Source organism: Erpetoichthys calabaricus, chromosome 3 (assembly GCF_900747795.2).
Source record: "Erpetoichthys calabaricus chromosome 3, fErpCal1.3, whole genome shotgun sequence".
In the NCBI taxonomy this organism is placed as follows: Eukaryota; Metazoa; Chordata; class Cladistia; order Polypteriformes; family Polypteridae; genus Erpetoichthys; species Erpetoichthys calabaricus.
The window spans coordinates 64,792,700-64,807,125 of record NC_041396.2 but is presented as its reverse complement, the minus strand read 5'-3'; the positions used below and the strand labels follow the sequence as shown (position 1 = coordinate 64,807,125).

The window sequence follows — 14,426 nt, the reverse complement described above, 5'->3', positions numbered from 1 at the left end:
GAAGCTATAGTACATCTTTGAGGTCATTCCCTGGTTTTGAAATCCTTGCCATATCATGAACAGTAAGCCCAGCAGTCCTGTGTGAAATCCTCTTTAGTACTACTGATATCATTGTTATGGTCACTACACAGAACTACCCAGCTGAGACACGGATGCCATCCAAGCCTTAACTGCTCCTTCATATGAGGGCGACAAGGCAAAGAGAACGCATAGCAGCAAGACTAGATTCAAATGGGAAAAGTACCTTTTATTCACAAAACAAAGATGTGTTCAAAAAACGTGTAATCCAGTCTTTTCTTGAATGAATGAATGAATAAATACATCTTGATAAATACAGTGTTCATGAATGTTGAAAGCTCATCAATAAATAATCCAATAAATAAATAACCCAAATGGTTTAAATCCACAAGTTAGAATACTGTCAGCATGTGTATCTTTAAAAACCACACTTGTGCCTTAGAGCATCCAACTAAAACTGCTGGTCCTGTAGGTCCACTTCCTAACCACTTGCCTGCTCACTTTTGCATCAGCTCATCCATGATTTTGCCTCTTTGTTTCTAATTCTTTCTATCCTTTTAACCTCTGGACTCTTGTTCATTCTCATTTTCTCTGTGGCTCACTCCCCTCTGTCTTGCTCTGGCTCCTTTTATACCTTAGCAGGCACAGACAGGTGCTTTATTTATGAACCTTAGAACACTAATGAGGAATTTGGCTGCCCTGTGCATGTCTGCATGTGATTGCGGGCTCTGCCAATTCTCTCATTAGTACACTGGGCCACTCGTCCATGGTACCTACATCCACCTGCAGCCTGAGAGGCCACTGCAAGGATATGAGGTCAAAGAGACTTTGGTACCTGTTGTAGTGGCTGCCTTGGGACCTATTTTTGAATCTCAAGTAGGACGGAAAGTTGTCAGGTTGAAGAAAGAGCCCTCCAATTGAATGTTTGCAGGAGGTTCTCTAGCATTGACTGAGATCAATATGTTGTAGCTAGATATATCTCAGTGGCACAGACATTTAGAAAAGTTTGTGTGTTGTGTCCTTTTCTTAATTGATATCAGTATTATGACTTTCTCTTTTGGTATGGATTCCAGAAAAAAAGGTAAGTGAAAGTTTGCTTTATGCTATGCTTAATAGAACTTTGTAACCACCAGTATATGCATAGGTAATCTGGAGTTGTTGCAAAAGGCTTCCAAGTAAGAAGGCTACTTTGGGACCCTCCCAGCTTTAATATAAACTGAACGTTGGAGTAACTGGCTTTATTTAGATCATTTGCCAGTTCTGATTTAGCTTCATATTTTCTGGACGTGTAGTGTTATAAACCGCAATACTAGCTTGACCACAGGTGGAGAAGATTATAGTCAAATGGTAATCTAAGTCATCAGATGTCATCCCTGGAATCCAGGCTACTAATTTTTGTCCACAGTACATACTAAGCACTCAGCAGCATGTGTGAGGATGCTTAAAATAAAGTTCTCCTCAGTTGTTTGCCCATAGTTCAGATTATCAGAATTACTATTTTAGAAAGCTCATCACTAACTGAAAAGTAGTGTAGTAGCGTACAGTGGTTGTCTAGCATTAAGCTTGTTTGAAATATGCATTGAAAGTTATTTTGTACTTTGTAGTTTTTACATGGCAACTGATGATGTGCGGAAATAAATATCCAATATTATCTTACTCTTTTGTCAAGCTTATATTTGCTCTAAATTATTTCTTTACATTCCCCAACTCCTAACCCTTAAAACTAACATCACGATTGGATAATAAGATTTTAACTTTATGTTGCATGTTTCTCTCCTAAACCTCCATTGCTTTTTTAGAATAATTTTAGGTTAATAATGATTGGTGAGACAAATACAGAGGAATTGTAGAGAGTTTATTGCAGGGCTGCATAAGAGGAGTTACTGGTTTTGACTGAAGTGTTTTTGCAGAGCATTTATTTGGCTTGGTAGGTCAGCTGACCTGTATAGAACTGCAGGAATGTAATGTATACCTTTATTTATAGCAAGTTGAAAGTAACACATGCCTTTGATGGTCCAGGTTGGCTCCACAAACCCTAATTGCTTTCAGGCACCTCTTGAATCTGGAACCGTCAATAACTTACCCGAGGATGAGCTGGGTAAATGAGGACACACACAGTCAGTAAGGGGTTGGTGCAAAGTGTTGGGTGAATTTATTAAAACCAAACAGTCTCAAAAGTGCACTGCAAAAACGATCTGCAATCAATAAATAATCCATAAAATCAAAGTGGGGAGTAGAGATTAAAAAATTATCAAACAATAAAGGTCCATTAAAATGAGATTAAAATCCCAGGCAGGTTTCTTTTTCTAAAATAGACACGAGGCCCAGTGCCTCTTTCTAAAACCTGCTGTCTCCTCAGCTTATCCCATTAGGACTTTGAAGCATGGGGAGATGCCATTTGACAGGTGCAGTCATCCAATTAGTCCCGGATTAGGGTTCCTACTGCCAGTCAATTGGCATCTGTAGGACTTCCCACTGAACCCCACTCATGCCTCTCTCAGCCAGAGGGAGTCAAATGGGAGACACTGTACAACGGGGCTGCTCTAACTCCTCTCTGTGTTGCTCAGTTGGAGCACCCCTTCTCCAGCCCCACGCTCGAGTGCAGGCCTGCTGCTCGTTTCCTTTGGGCATACTCCTGACTACCTGCCTCCATGATTTACTGCATGAGCTCCTCGCCATCCTACCTCTTTCTTCTTCCTTAACCTCTGTTCTCTCACTTCCTTGATTCTTTCTCTCTGCAATGCAGGCTCCCTGTATAGTCCTGATTGGGTTCTGGTTCTATCTTCCACTTACTCTGAGGTGTGAATGAAGCACTTGACTGGACTGCTTGCATTTGCATATAAATGCACGATCAGCCAAGCACCTCAATCATCCTCGAAGTAGTACACGCATGCACACACTTGCACTGTACCCACTTAGAACCTGCACCCTTAGGGACTCTTGAATTTATACTGAATGTCGCAAACTTCTCTCATCAAAGCGACTTCTTGAGTCTAAGGGAGCTATTTCTTATATGACTTTCTATTCATAAGCACATCTTACTTTAAGACTGATTCTGAGAATGGATATGTTTTATTTTCCCTCTTCATATTATTTGTTTGCCAGACATTTTGCCTTAGGATAGTCTGTGGGTGTTATTTTAAATGCTAAAGCAAATTGTATTCTACCTCATGTTATACTTACAATTTGTCTCTGATTTTCTTCTAGCAATTTAGTTTTGATATAGCGGAAAAAGCCTCCAATGTATGCCTAGCTCACCTGTTTACATACCAGGACTTTGAACATGGAACTCTGGGTCTAGCTTATGTTGGATCTCCAAAACCACAGGCTCCCGGTGGCATCTGCCCGAAGCGTAAGGGACAGTTTATGAGTTGTTTTTATTATTTTGTTGCATATTCATTTTCCATAATTGAGTAACTTATAAATCAGACTGCAAAAGTGTATTTTTTTTACAGACTTTATTTGTAGGAAAGCGATTACATTATCACAAAATAAATGCAATTTGAGGTTACTCAGTTATTCCTGAAGTATTTGACCTGCTATGTAATTGTGCTGATTTTGGGATAGTATTACTTATTTTCTTGAGAGATATCAAATTTTTTAACTTATACAAAAAGTTTAAATATAAAACATAGCATGCAGTGGAGTAATTAAATGGCTTATGCATTGAGATACTAAAGAATTTTAACGTGGCATGCTGTGAGCTTTTATACAAAGAGCTTTTTCATTTAAATTTAGTGATACATTAACTTCTTCTTTACAGGACAGTTGACATCTAAAAATCTATTTTTTCTTCCTAACTAATTACAATATGATAGTGCCTTGCAAAAGTTTTCAGTTAATGCTGGAAAATTTATACTGTAATTTGTATTTTTATTTTAAGGCCATATGCTCAAGAAGTAACTTTTAAAGGCAAAATTTCATATTTATTTGAAAATTCATTAAATATAGTCAAAAACCAAACTTTGCTGCTTGTGTAAGTGTATAGCAGGGCTATTCAATTATAAATTCAGTTAGGCCAGACCAAAAACTTTAGCTGGGTCAGACATTTCCATGTAATAACATATTTTAAAATGAAATGAATGTATTGAAAAACAAGTAATGTTTATTCATTGTTTCTCTTTTACAGTTTGGTCACATCTGACACATGCACATCTAAAAGTGCATAAAAAAACAGAACTGAATAGAATCTGAAGTAGTAGTAATACTTTTTTTCCATGTTTGAAATAAACAAAAAATAAACATTTTGATCATAACTGACCTAGGCATATCTCAAAGTGCATTAAAACAAAAAAGGCGCACAGTATTAGCAATAACATTTGTTTCCCTTTTGGAATAAAATTCATATTTTTGTCATATATCACCCAGGCACATCACATAGTTCTTTTTCATTTTGTTAAATGCACTATCAATGCTATCAAAGCTATTAGTGCACAACCCCATAACAGGTGATAACAGTAACTAACACACATGAATACAACATCTACTTGCACACTGAGGGAATACAGGTTTGTTTTAAATCATCACATGTGTGATTAGCAGCTTCTTTTTGATAAACAAGAAGATGGCAGTACGCATAGGTTGCATTTGGATCAAGTTTGTGGTACTGTGAAGGTATATAGAGGCAGAGAGTCCTATCACTACATGTTTTGTTTATTTGATGAAAAAACAATGTTTAAAATTTGAAATTAACAAATCATCAAGTATAATAATAATTCTTTACATTTATTTAGCGCTTTACTCACTACACAAAAGCAAACTCCACACGTGCAGGACTAGACGCATACCCATGATCTCCTTATTGTAAAGCAGTAGTACTACCGTTATTCCACTGTGCTCGATAGTTTAAAATTACAAACAGAATTTCTGAAATCAAAGAATATTAACCACGGGTTAATAACGAGCTCTGCGTTCTACAAAAAAGTTATGTAGTCCCGCAAAGCAATCAGTGCTTAATTTGATTGAGTATTAAAGAAAATTCCAAACTTTTTGATTGTTTTCATGAAATGCAGTGTTTCTAATTCATTTTTTTGCTTTTAGTGTCAATGGCTGATCGTTGTCCTTGTAACAGACATGAATCCGCAGGATCGAAGTGTGTGAGTGGAGGGCCAACCAATTGTATGAAGAGAAGTGCGGAGTCACTTCTAACAAGGCCTTCACTGGAGTAACATTTAGATTAATTTGCGAAAACCCATGTTTGCACTCACTTGATGAAACTGGAATATAACTAAGACTCGGCTCACAATCGATTATAGACTCGTTTAATATGTAGTCAGTGTCATGACCAACTGTTGTGGCCAATGTGCCAGTACAACATACAAGTGTGTGCCCTCACCAAAAAAAAAAAATCACTATTATAGACTACTACCACCATCACTTCTAGACACACAACAATGGGCTGCTTTGTGGGTTGAATGTTGCCAGGCTACATGGAGTATTACATTCATGGTCAGTCCTACTGTATGAATTTATGTAGGAATTTCTGAAGGCTTGCAAAATGTGTTTTTCTCTTCATTTCTGGCGTGATCATGGGCTGAGCCACTCGGAGGTTGGTTCTGGGCCGCATGTGGCCTGCGGGCCACCCTGTGATTAGGCCGGGTCTTCAGTATTTATTTAGTCAGTACTCTTTTTGTTACATTAATATATGTGGTTGGTATATACCATCATTGCGCACTGGTTAACAGCAGTTATTGCCTTTTTTGACAAATTTGCTCATTCTCAAATTTCTAGGACTACACCTGGGGTTGAGGTCAAAACTATAGCTTGGCCACAACAACAAAATTTTCTTTTTTGTCGTTGAGACAATCCAGTGTTGCTTTGGCTTTGTTCTTGTGATTGTCTTGCTGAAAGGCCAGTCTTACTTGGTTCAATATGAAGTTTCCATCTTTGTAACATCTGAGTTGGCGGAAATGGGCTTGCAACTGTAGCCATGCTTATTGATAGCCTATGAGGCTCAATTATCGAAAGCAAACCAGAGGCGCATTTGCAATGTAGGCTATAGAATCAATACTATAAAAAATCAGTAGTGAAGTAATGTTAAAATCAATACATGCTGATATTTTGATACTTTTGACAACCCTAATGGGTGGAAACTAGACCTGATCCAACTCCATCCCCTGGACTCTGTAACAAAGACTTTCTGTCTTTTGCAGGGTAAATTACACTTTTGAGCTTCTTGCAAAAGTAAGCCAACATTCCCTTGTTTCCAGTAACTTCTTTTCTGTTTTATCTTGCCTTTCTCTGAGTAATTCAGCCTAATGAATACAGCATAAAATATATATATCATGAGCTACCAGGGGGTGTACAGCTGCCCTAACCCGGAAACAGACAGGCAGGAAACGGACTTTGCCACACAACACCCTTTTATTTACAATTGGGTAGCGTTTCACCCTGCTCCCCACAGCACAGTGCACCAATCACCAGACACCCAATAAACAGTTCAGTCCTTTACTTTCTGCCAGTCCTTTTCCCTCCACTCCATCTCAGGCTTAGTCCTCTTTCTCCTGACTCTAGCTCTCGAATGGTGGTTGGGACTGGCCCCTTTTTATAGGGCACCTGGAAGGACTCTAGATGCCTAACGAGCTTCTTCCAGTCACAATTCTGGGTGTGGCAAAAGTGTGGCCAAATAAGGCCCTGGAAAGGTCCTTGCGCCCCCTGGCGGTGGCCAAGGGTTCCAACAGGTTTGAGCTCCCTAGCTCAAGACCCTTGGCCCTGCTGGAAAGCCAGGGGGGCTGCCCTCTGTCAGCCCGAGGGAGAAACTGTACCAAAAATACTCTCTCCCCCAGTTCTTCCAGACTCTAAGCGTTCCGGCTGTCCGCCACTAGTGTACAGGAACATCGCAACCCCGTCAGAAGAAAGGACGCACTATCCTTGATATATGCACATACTAAATCGACAGGACACACATTCAACTGGGACAACGTAAAAGTAAAATTTAAGGCCAGTACAAAAAGCGCCAGAGAGTTGGCCGAGTCTTGGCTATCAGATGAAAACGCCATCAACAGACACGTGGACATAAACCCAGCATATGCCAACTTAAGAAGGACATATAAACAATGATTAAACTATACAACCCCCCCCCCCCCTTGATCGTACTGACCTAGTCACCGCCACCCATTCCCCCCCCCCCCCCCCATACTGAATATGTTGCTATATATTGCCTTTGATTCTTGTAAGTCTAAGCATTATCCTCTGATGAAGACCCCTGATAGGGGTTGAAAGCTCAGGAATAAAACAATTTTATGTTACGTGATTCGTTTTTTCTCCCTTCGTGGATCTCCAAGTGCAAATATGCAAACTGTATCACAGACCTTCTCTTCCATTTATATATATATATATATATATATATATATATATATATATATATATATATATAATATACAGTGGAACCCCAGTTCACGACCATAATTCGTTCCAAACCTCTGGTCGTAAACCGAATTGGTCGTGAACCGAAGCAATTTCCCCCATAGGATTGTATGTAAATACAATTAATCTGTTCCAGACCGTACGAACTATATGTAAATATATTTTTAAAAATATTTTTAAGCACAAATATAGTTAATTACACCATAGAATGCACAGTGTAATAATAAACTAATGTAATAACACTGACAAACACCCAGGCTCCCTGCTCAGCTGCACGTACAGGCTCGCTCTCAGCTGCATGCGCTCTCTCTCTCTAGCACGCGAGCCTGCCTGCTCGCTCTCTCTCCCTCTCTCTCTCTCTCTCTCTCTTTCATCAGCACACGAGCCTGCCTGCTCTCTCTCTCTCATCAGCACACGAGCCTGCCTGCTCACTCTCTCTCTCTCTCTCTGTCTCTCATCAGCATACGAGCCTAAACCAAGTTGTACGTGTACCGAGGCATTCGTGAACCGAGGTTCCACTGTATGTATATATGTGTTATATATATATATATATATATATATATATATATATATATACACACACACACACACAGTATATATATTTATTTATTTGCAGCTGGAGATCCACAAAGGGAGAAAAATGAATCACATATCATAAAGTCGTTTTTATTCCTGAGCTTTCAACCCCTGCCAGGGGTCTTCATCAGAGGATAATGCTTAGACTTACAAGAATCAAAGGCAATATATAGCAAAAAAATTACGGGTGGGGGAGATGGCTAAGTCAGTGTGGTCGGGGGGGGGTGGGGGGGGGGGGTATTGGGTGTAAAGTCTTGTTTATTATGAATATGTTCTTCTTAAGTTTGCATATGCTGGATTTACAGTATGTCCAAGTGTCTGTTGATGGCGTTCTCATTTGATAACCAGGATTCAGCCAGCTCTCTGGAACTTTTAGTACTGGCCTTGAAATCCTGGCCGAATCCTGGTTATCAAATGAGAACGCCATCAACATCAACTATGCAATATATATATACAGTGATCCCTCGCTATATCGCGCTTCGTCTTTCGCGGCTTCACTCCATCGCGGATTTTAAATGTAAGCATATGTGAATATATATTGCGGATTTTTCACTGCTTCGTGGATGTCTGCGGTCTACAGTACGTGTGCTTCCTCAGTTGATTTGCCCATTTGAATTCAAACAAGGGACGCATTTGAATTCAAGCAAGGGACGCTATTGGCGGATGGCTGAGAAGCTACCCAATCAGAGCACGCGGTTAAGTTCCTGTGTGCTGCTGATTGGCTCAGCGACCGAGTGCTGCATTAACCAGGAAGTCTAATCTCACTCATTCAACATTAACGTGCACAAGCGCCAACAGAAGATGCAAATGATTGCAGAAAAGGTAAAAGTTTTGGATATGTTGAAGGAAGGGAACAGCTACACCGCTGCAGGACACCATTACAGCATAAATGACTCCACAATTCTTTTTATTTAAAAAAGAGGAAAAGCATATAAGATCTACGGCCGCAGTGTCCTTTAACCAGGGCACAAAACGAGTTGCAAGTGGACGTGATAAGGCAGTAGTCTGGATGGAATCTGCTTTAGGGATTTGGATTGAAGAGTGATGGAAGAAGAACAACGGCGGTGCTAAACATTCGCCTGAAGAGGCTCCTTTAGAAGAGCTGTAACGCTATCCTTTGTTGTGCAGTAAAATTAAACTCATTGTTATCGGACAAGTCGTCGTGTCATTGTTGGTGAGTAACCATAATTAATTATTTACGTACAGTACTTATTACATGTACATAGTTTAGTGTGACTGTACACACATTTTACTGTATACAGTTTTTCTTGCATTGTATGTATTTATTGCTGGTGGCCTGTCTGTCGTAATGGCTGTAATATATTTGATATCGGCGACGCTCGATATCTTTAAAATAATATTTAGGTTTTACTGTATGTAAACTGTGTTTACATACATAATTTCAACGAATCTTACCTAATATCTAAGAGAATACAAAGGGTTTATGCTGTATAATTGTGCGTGAAATGTTTATAATAGTGTGGGAGAGTTTATAAAGGCTTAAAATATATAAAAATAACCATATAAACATATGGTTTCTACTTCGCGGATTTTCTTATTTCGCGGGTGGCTCTGGAACGCAACCCCCGCGATGGAGGAGGGATTACTGTATATATATATATATATATATATATATATATATATATATATATATATATATATTGAATATATCAGAGAGAGTGTTGTTGTAAGTAGTGTTTGTGTTTCTGTACCTCAGACTGTCCCAGCAAGCTTTTGAATAATGTTGACTTGCAAACTGATTTTCTTTTCATCTTTTTCTACATGTTGTTTAAATGTGAGCGTTCGGTGTAGTGTGACTCCCAAATATTTCGGATCATTGACATGTTGGATCTGGATGCCTTCAAGATGTGTGTTGCGTGTATTCAAATGGAACACACATGGCTCAGTTTTTGTGGGGGTAAGGTTAAAGACGCCATTTATGGAAGTAGTCGTTCAGCATTTGTAAGTCTTCCTCGAGGCCATCTTCATGTTCTGTAAACGATTTTCCCTGGTATGCTAGAGCTAGGTCCTCCGGTGTACTGGGACTGTTTTGCTTTTGTAGGAGGCATATCCGAGATGTACATATTAAACATTATTTGAACTAGTACACTTCCTTGTGGGAGTCCATCATTTAGCCTGAGCCAGTCGCTGTTTCTTTCTCTCAGGTAGACTTTGAAGATACTATTAGTGAACATTTTGTTGAGCAGGCTGCAGAGTTTGATGCATAGGATCATCTCCATAAATTTGAGGTTCAGAACCATCATGTCATACAGTGTCCTAAGTTGCTTTAAGGTCTATGAATACCATTCCTGTTTTCAGCTGTTGTTGACACCATGATTCAGTGTGTGTGGTTAAACCCATTACTTGTTCCATGCAGCTGTGACTGTTGCATCTATTATGGGTTGGATGCATCAAAGTATTAACTGCTCCAGTATTTTATAGGGAACATTAAGGAGTGATATAGGTCGGTAATGGGCAGAGTCTGTGTACTCTTTGTCACACTTAAAATTGCTATACCTTTGGTTTGTTTAAAATGTTTTGGTAGTTGCCCTGTTTTCAGGGTATTATTGAACAGTTTGGTTAACCATAACTTGATTTTAATCCAGGAATATTTAATAAATTCTGGTAACACTCTATCAAATCTAGCGGCTTTCCCTGTCTTCACACTATTGAGTGCTGTAAACTGCTCCTCAGAAGTGAAATCACTTGTGAAGTTTGATTGTGCAGTGAGTGATTTATTCCTTTGAAATGTAGTCTTTTTGTTTCGATGCCCTGGCACATTAAGGGTCTATTTTTGCTTTCAGTACTCATTTTCATGCAGCTACTATGTGCTATTTGGTGTTACTTTGGTGTTCAAAGGAGTTGGGGCTGGGTCACTGCCTAGTTTTTGTAGAAGATGCAATGATTTCAGTGGGTGAAGTTAGTGCTTTTAACTGTCTCTTGCCACTTTTTCTTCCTTTACTTATTCAGTTGTCTTAAATGCTTGGTTGTGGCTTTGTTGTTATATGTTGCGTTATATTCTTCATTGCAGTATAGGCCCCAGCATGTAATCTTTTCGGAAGCCACGAAGTATATAGAGTTTAGCTACAGCTTTTACTGCTTCGGTGAAATGTCCATATGATTGAGCTTCTGCTTGGGAGGAATTGTACAATATGGTCCAAGTCTTTTGCATACCCTTTCCAGTCAGTTTTTTGGAATTTCCAGCATGGTTTGGGTACTGATTTAGTCAGTGGTATTTTCATACCATAATTAAGGGAGGAGGAAGCTGGCAACCTACTCATGGCCATCCCTGTACGCATTGGGGAAGTTGAAAAATTCCATTTGTAACTAATGCCAACACTAGACTCTGTAACACAGTAATAATAATGTGATGGGACAGCATAAATATACTAATGGACCAGTGCTTGAATTTTAGTGTGGCTCTGCAGTAATTGTGCCAGTTATTTAGAAAACCATTCCTGGTTTAATTTAATAAAGCAGGAAAATCTGCTTGTCTTTCAAGGTAAAAAAAGATTTTATTGTTGCCATTTTTGTCCCATTATATAGTTAGTTCAGAAATAAAAATACATGAATTATGCATGCCTTGATAGTAGGATGATGCAACAAAATCAGCAGTGACTTGCAAACATTATAACTGAGGAAGTTGCAAATTTATTCTTAGTACCAAGTGTATTTATTCTCTGAATGTAATAGACAGGACTACAGGTATCCGTCCATGAATCTATCCGTTTTCTGTCCAGTTTAGAGTCTCGGGGATCATGCGTCTATCCTGGCTGCACTGTACATTAGGAAGTGAAAATCAAAGCATGTTTGAAACAACATTGTGGCTAAACTTATATTTAAAACACAAGGCTAATCTAGCTATATGACATGTATTGAACAAATGGAATCGCTCAATCACAGCTAAAAATTGCTCTTCAGTGCAAGAAAAGATCCAACAAACATTAAATTTGTGTCAATTTGAAGCTAAAATAATGTTAAAAAGTACAGTATAACAACTATAATGTGATTGAGTAGTTCTAGATGCAATACAATTTAATATCTAAAGTTCTTTAAGAAATAACACTTTTAGTTTCAGCACTTGTCTATGAAACCTGGGTGGTGTCTGATTTTGAACTATAGCTCCAAGCTCATATAAAAACTGCAAAATCTGCTTATTTTTATCTTAAGAACATTTTACGTATTTGACCCTATCTACAGTATTCTGCTGGCCAGACTGCTGTTCTTGCTTTTATTGTTTTTGTTTTTCTCATCTGGACAACTGTTATGAACTTAACAGTGGTCTCCTTAAGCGTTTGTTACAAAAACTCGAAGTTCAGCAGATCACTTATTGATAACATTTTAATTTTTAGTATCGATAAGTAGTACTAGGGGGCTTTGCCCCTTGCTTTGCTCACCAACCCCCTCGGCCTGCGCTACGTGCCAGCCACTTCATGTCTCTGCCACTCACGTATGTGGATTTCACTTTCACCAAACAACAAATCTTTTAATTCTCTTGTATAAGCCTCTTCATTGGGAAGAAACACTACTTTTTCCTGATGGCAAGACGAATCAGACGATCTACAAATCTCCAACTTCAAGTTTAAATCCGAACGATATATTCGATCTCTTTTCTCTGTTCCGTTATTTCACTGAGTAATAATTTCCGTTTGTTTGCGCTAAATGTGATCTTTACTATTATTTTTTTTGAGACTTTTGAATTTTAGTACTTTCATTACCTCAAACCTGCTCTGCATGTGTATCGTGCCAACGTTTTTGAATTCTTTACAACATTCTACTTTGTCATCTACTCTTTTATTTTATTTCCGGCCCTGGGCGTGGTTAATCTCTTGGCACAAAGTCTCGTCTCGCGGGACATGAAAGTATCTGTCTGAGAAAGTCACGTCTCGTCACAGGCTAAAAAGTCTCATCTTCTCCCAGGATTTTTTTATTATAATGGAGAGATTTATTTTTCAGTTACTGAAAGGAAAACTCCAGTAAGTAAATTTAGTGGCATGGTTAGATAGAGTTGGTTGTCCATGATGAACATATCATTCTCTATAAATTCTTTGCTGAAATCCTTTCCAGGCCAATAAAATCTCAATTTGTTACTTTGTGGAAGCCCCTCACAGCCACAAATGAAAATTGGGCCCTGTGGGTGCTAATGAGTCAGCGTGTTACACTTCAGGTTTAGTTAGCTATCATATCAATGCTACCACTTGAGTAAGCTGTACATTTGTATTAGCAATAGACAAATAGCACTCTTAAGAATAGAGGCATGTAGGAGTCAAATGTGTATACTTCCCAGTTGTTTTCTGGTTCATCATGGCTCCTGAAAGGAAAGCCTAATCAAGTCTTGGGTTGCAGACAATAACTCAGAGCAACAGGTTAATTTAACACTTAATATTTGCGTTCTTCACATTCTCACTAAGCTTGTCTTTGGTCATGTAGCATGTGAAATATTAAGCTGTACAGCTACATATATAAGCTTATATATAATCCTTTTAAGTATGATCTCACCCACTTTCTTTCTTTCTTTCTCTTTCTCTCTTTCTTTTGCTCTCTCTTTCTTTCGCTCTCTTTTACGAAAACTAAGCTATGTTAAACAAAAGTGTCTATTGAAGACTGCGGAATGATGAAACTACCATTGTTATCCATCTGTAAATAGACAATAAAAGGGATAAAATAAATGTTAATAATGCACAACAATATGGAGGATTTTGATTTGTACTTAAGTATAGGCAAACCATTTGCAGCACTTGTGGCCCTTGGCTGGCTACTTTTCTTACATAGTTGACCACCTCAGGACTTGCAGAACTCCATGAACATACTTTAATTCTTCACTTTATTATAAGTGCCTAACTTCCTTTAAAATTCTACTACTTGTGTCTGTAACATTACAGTAAAAATACAGGTTGGAACATTTTCAGGTCTGACTATTTTACAAAACAAAGTAGAATATAGGTAACATTAAGTAAATTGGATTATTTTTGTGTGTGAAATTCACAGCATTACTTATACTTTATTTTTATATTTTTGTATTTTTAAAGTGCAATATTGAAATTTAACTATTTTAATTTTAGCATACCCGGCAAAAGGTTCAGCAAAGTCAGTGTATCTCAATACTGGTCTGACTACAACAAAAAACTATGGAAAAACTATCCTTACCAAGGTCAGTAGTACAAAGTAATATCTTACAATAGTAGTGAGACCTTTAAAACTGGTTTGTATTTCTGGAAACCCAATTTTATAAGCACTGATGTGATTTTTGTTCTGTAATTAATAACTAATGGTTATCACTGAGAGCAACTTTGATCCCTCTCAAACACCTCTTGTTTACGAATCATAACCTATGTTGTTGGTTTCTTTTATTGAACTAAAAATGATCTTTTAGAGTTAACGGTTTTGTGTCACTAGAAAGTCCTTAGTCATCTTCTGCAGGTTTGTAGATTTTGTTTCCTTGTTCAAAGAAGTTAAGTTTATACAAA

The 14,426-nt window shown here is 38.3% G+C and overlaps 1 protein-coding gene across 1 annotated transcript in view; it reads left to right on the top strand.

Moving 5' to 3' along the window:
• Positions 1 to 14,426, top strand: part of adam17b (ADAM metallopeptidase domain 17b) — a 72,873-nt gene that overhangs the window by 32,788 nt on the left and 25,659 nt on the right. Inside the window, exons 9-10 of the mRNA XM_028796878.2 lie at positions 3,226 to 3,370; positions 14,022 to 14,110. Coding sequence (XP_028652711.1) covers positions 3,226 to 3,370; positions 14,022 to 14,110 — 234 coding nt within the window. The remainder of the gene's footprint in view (positions 1 to 3,225; positions 3,371 to 14,021; positions 14,111 to 14,426) is intronic.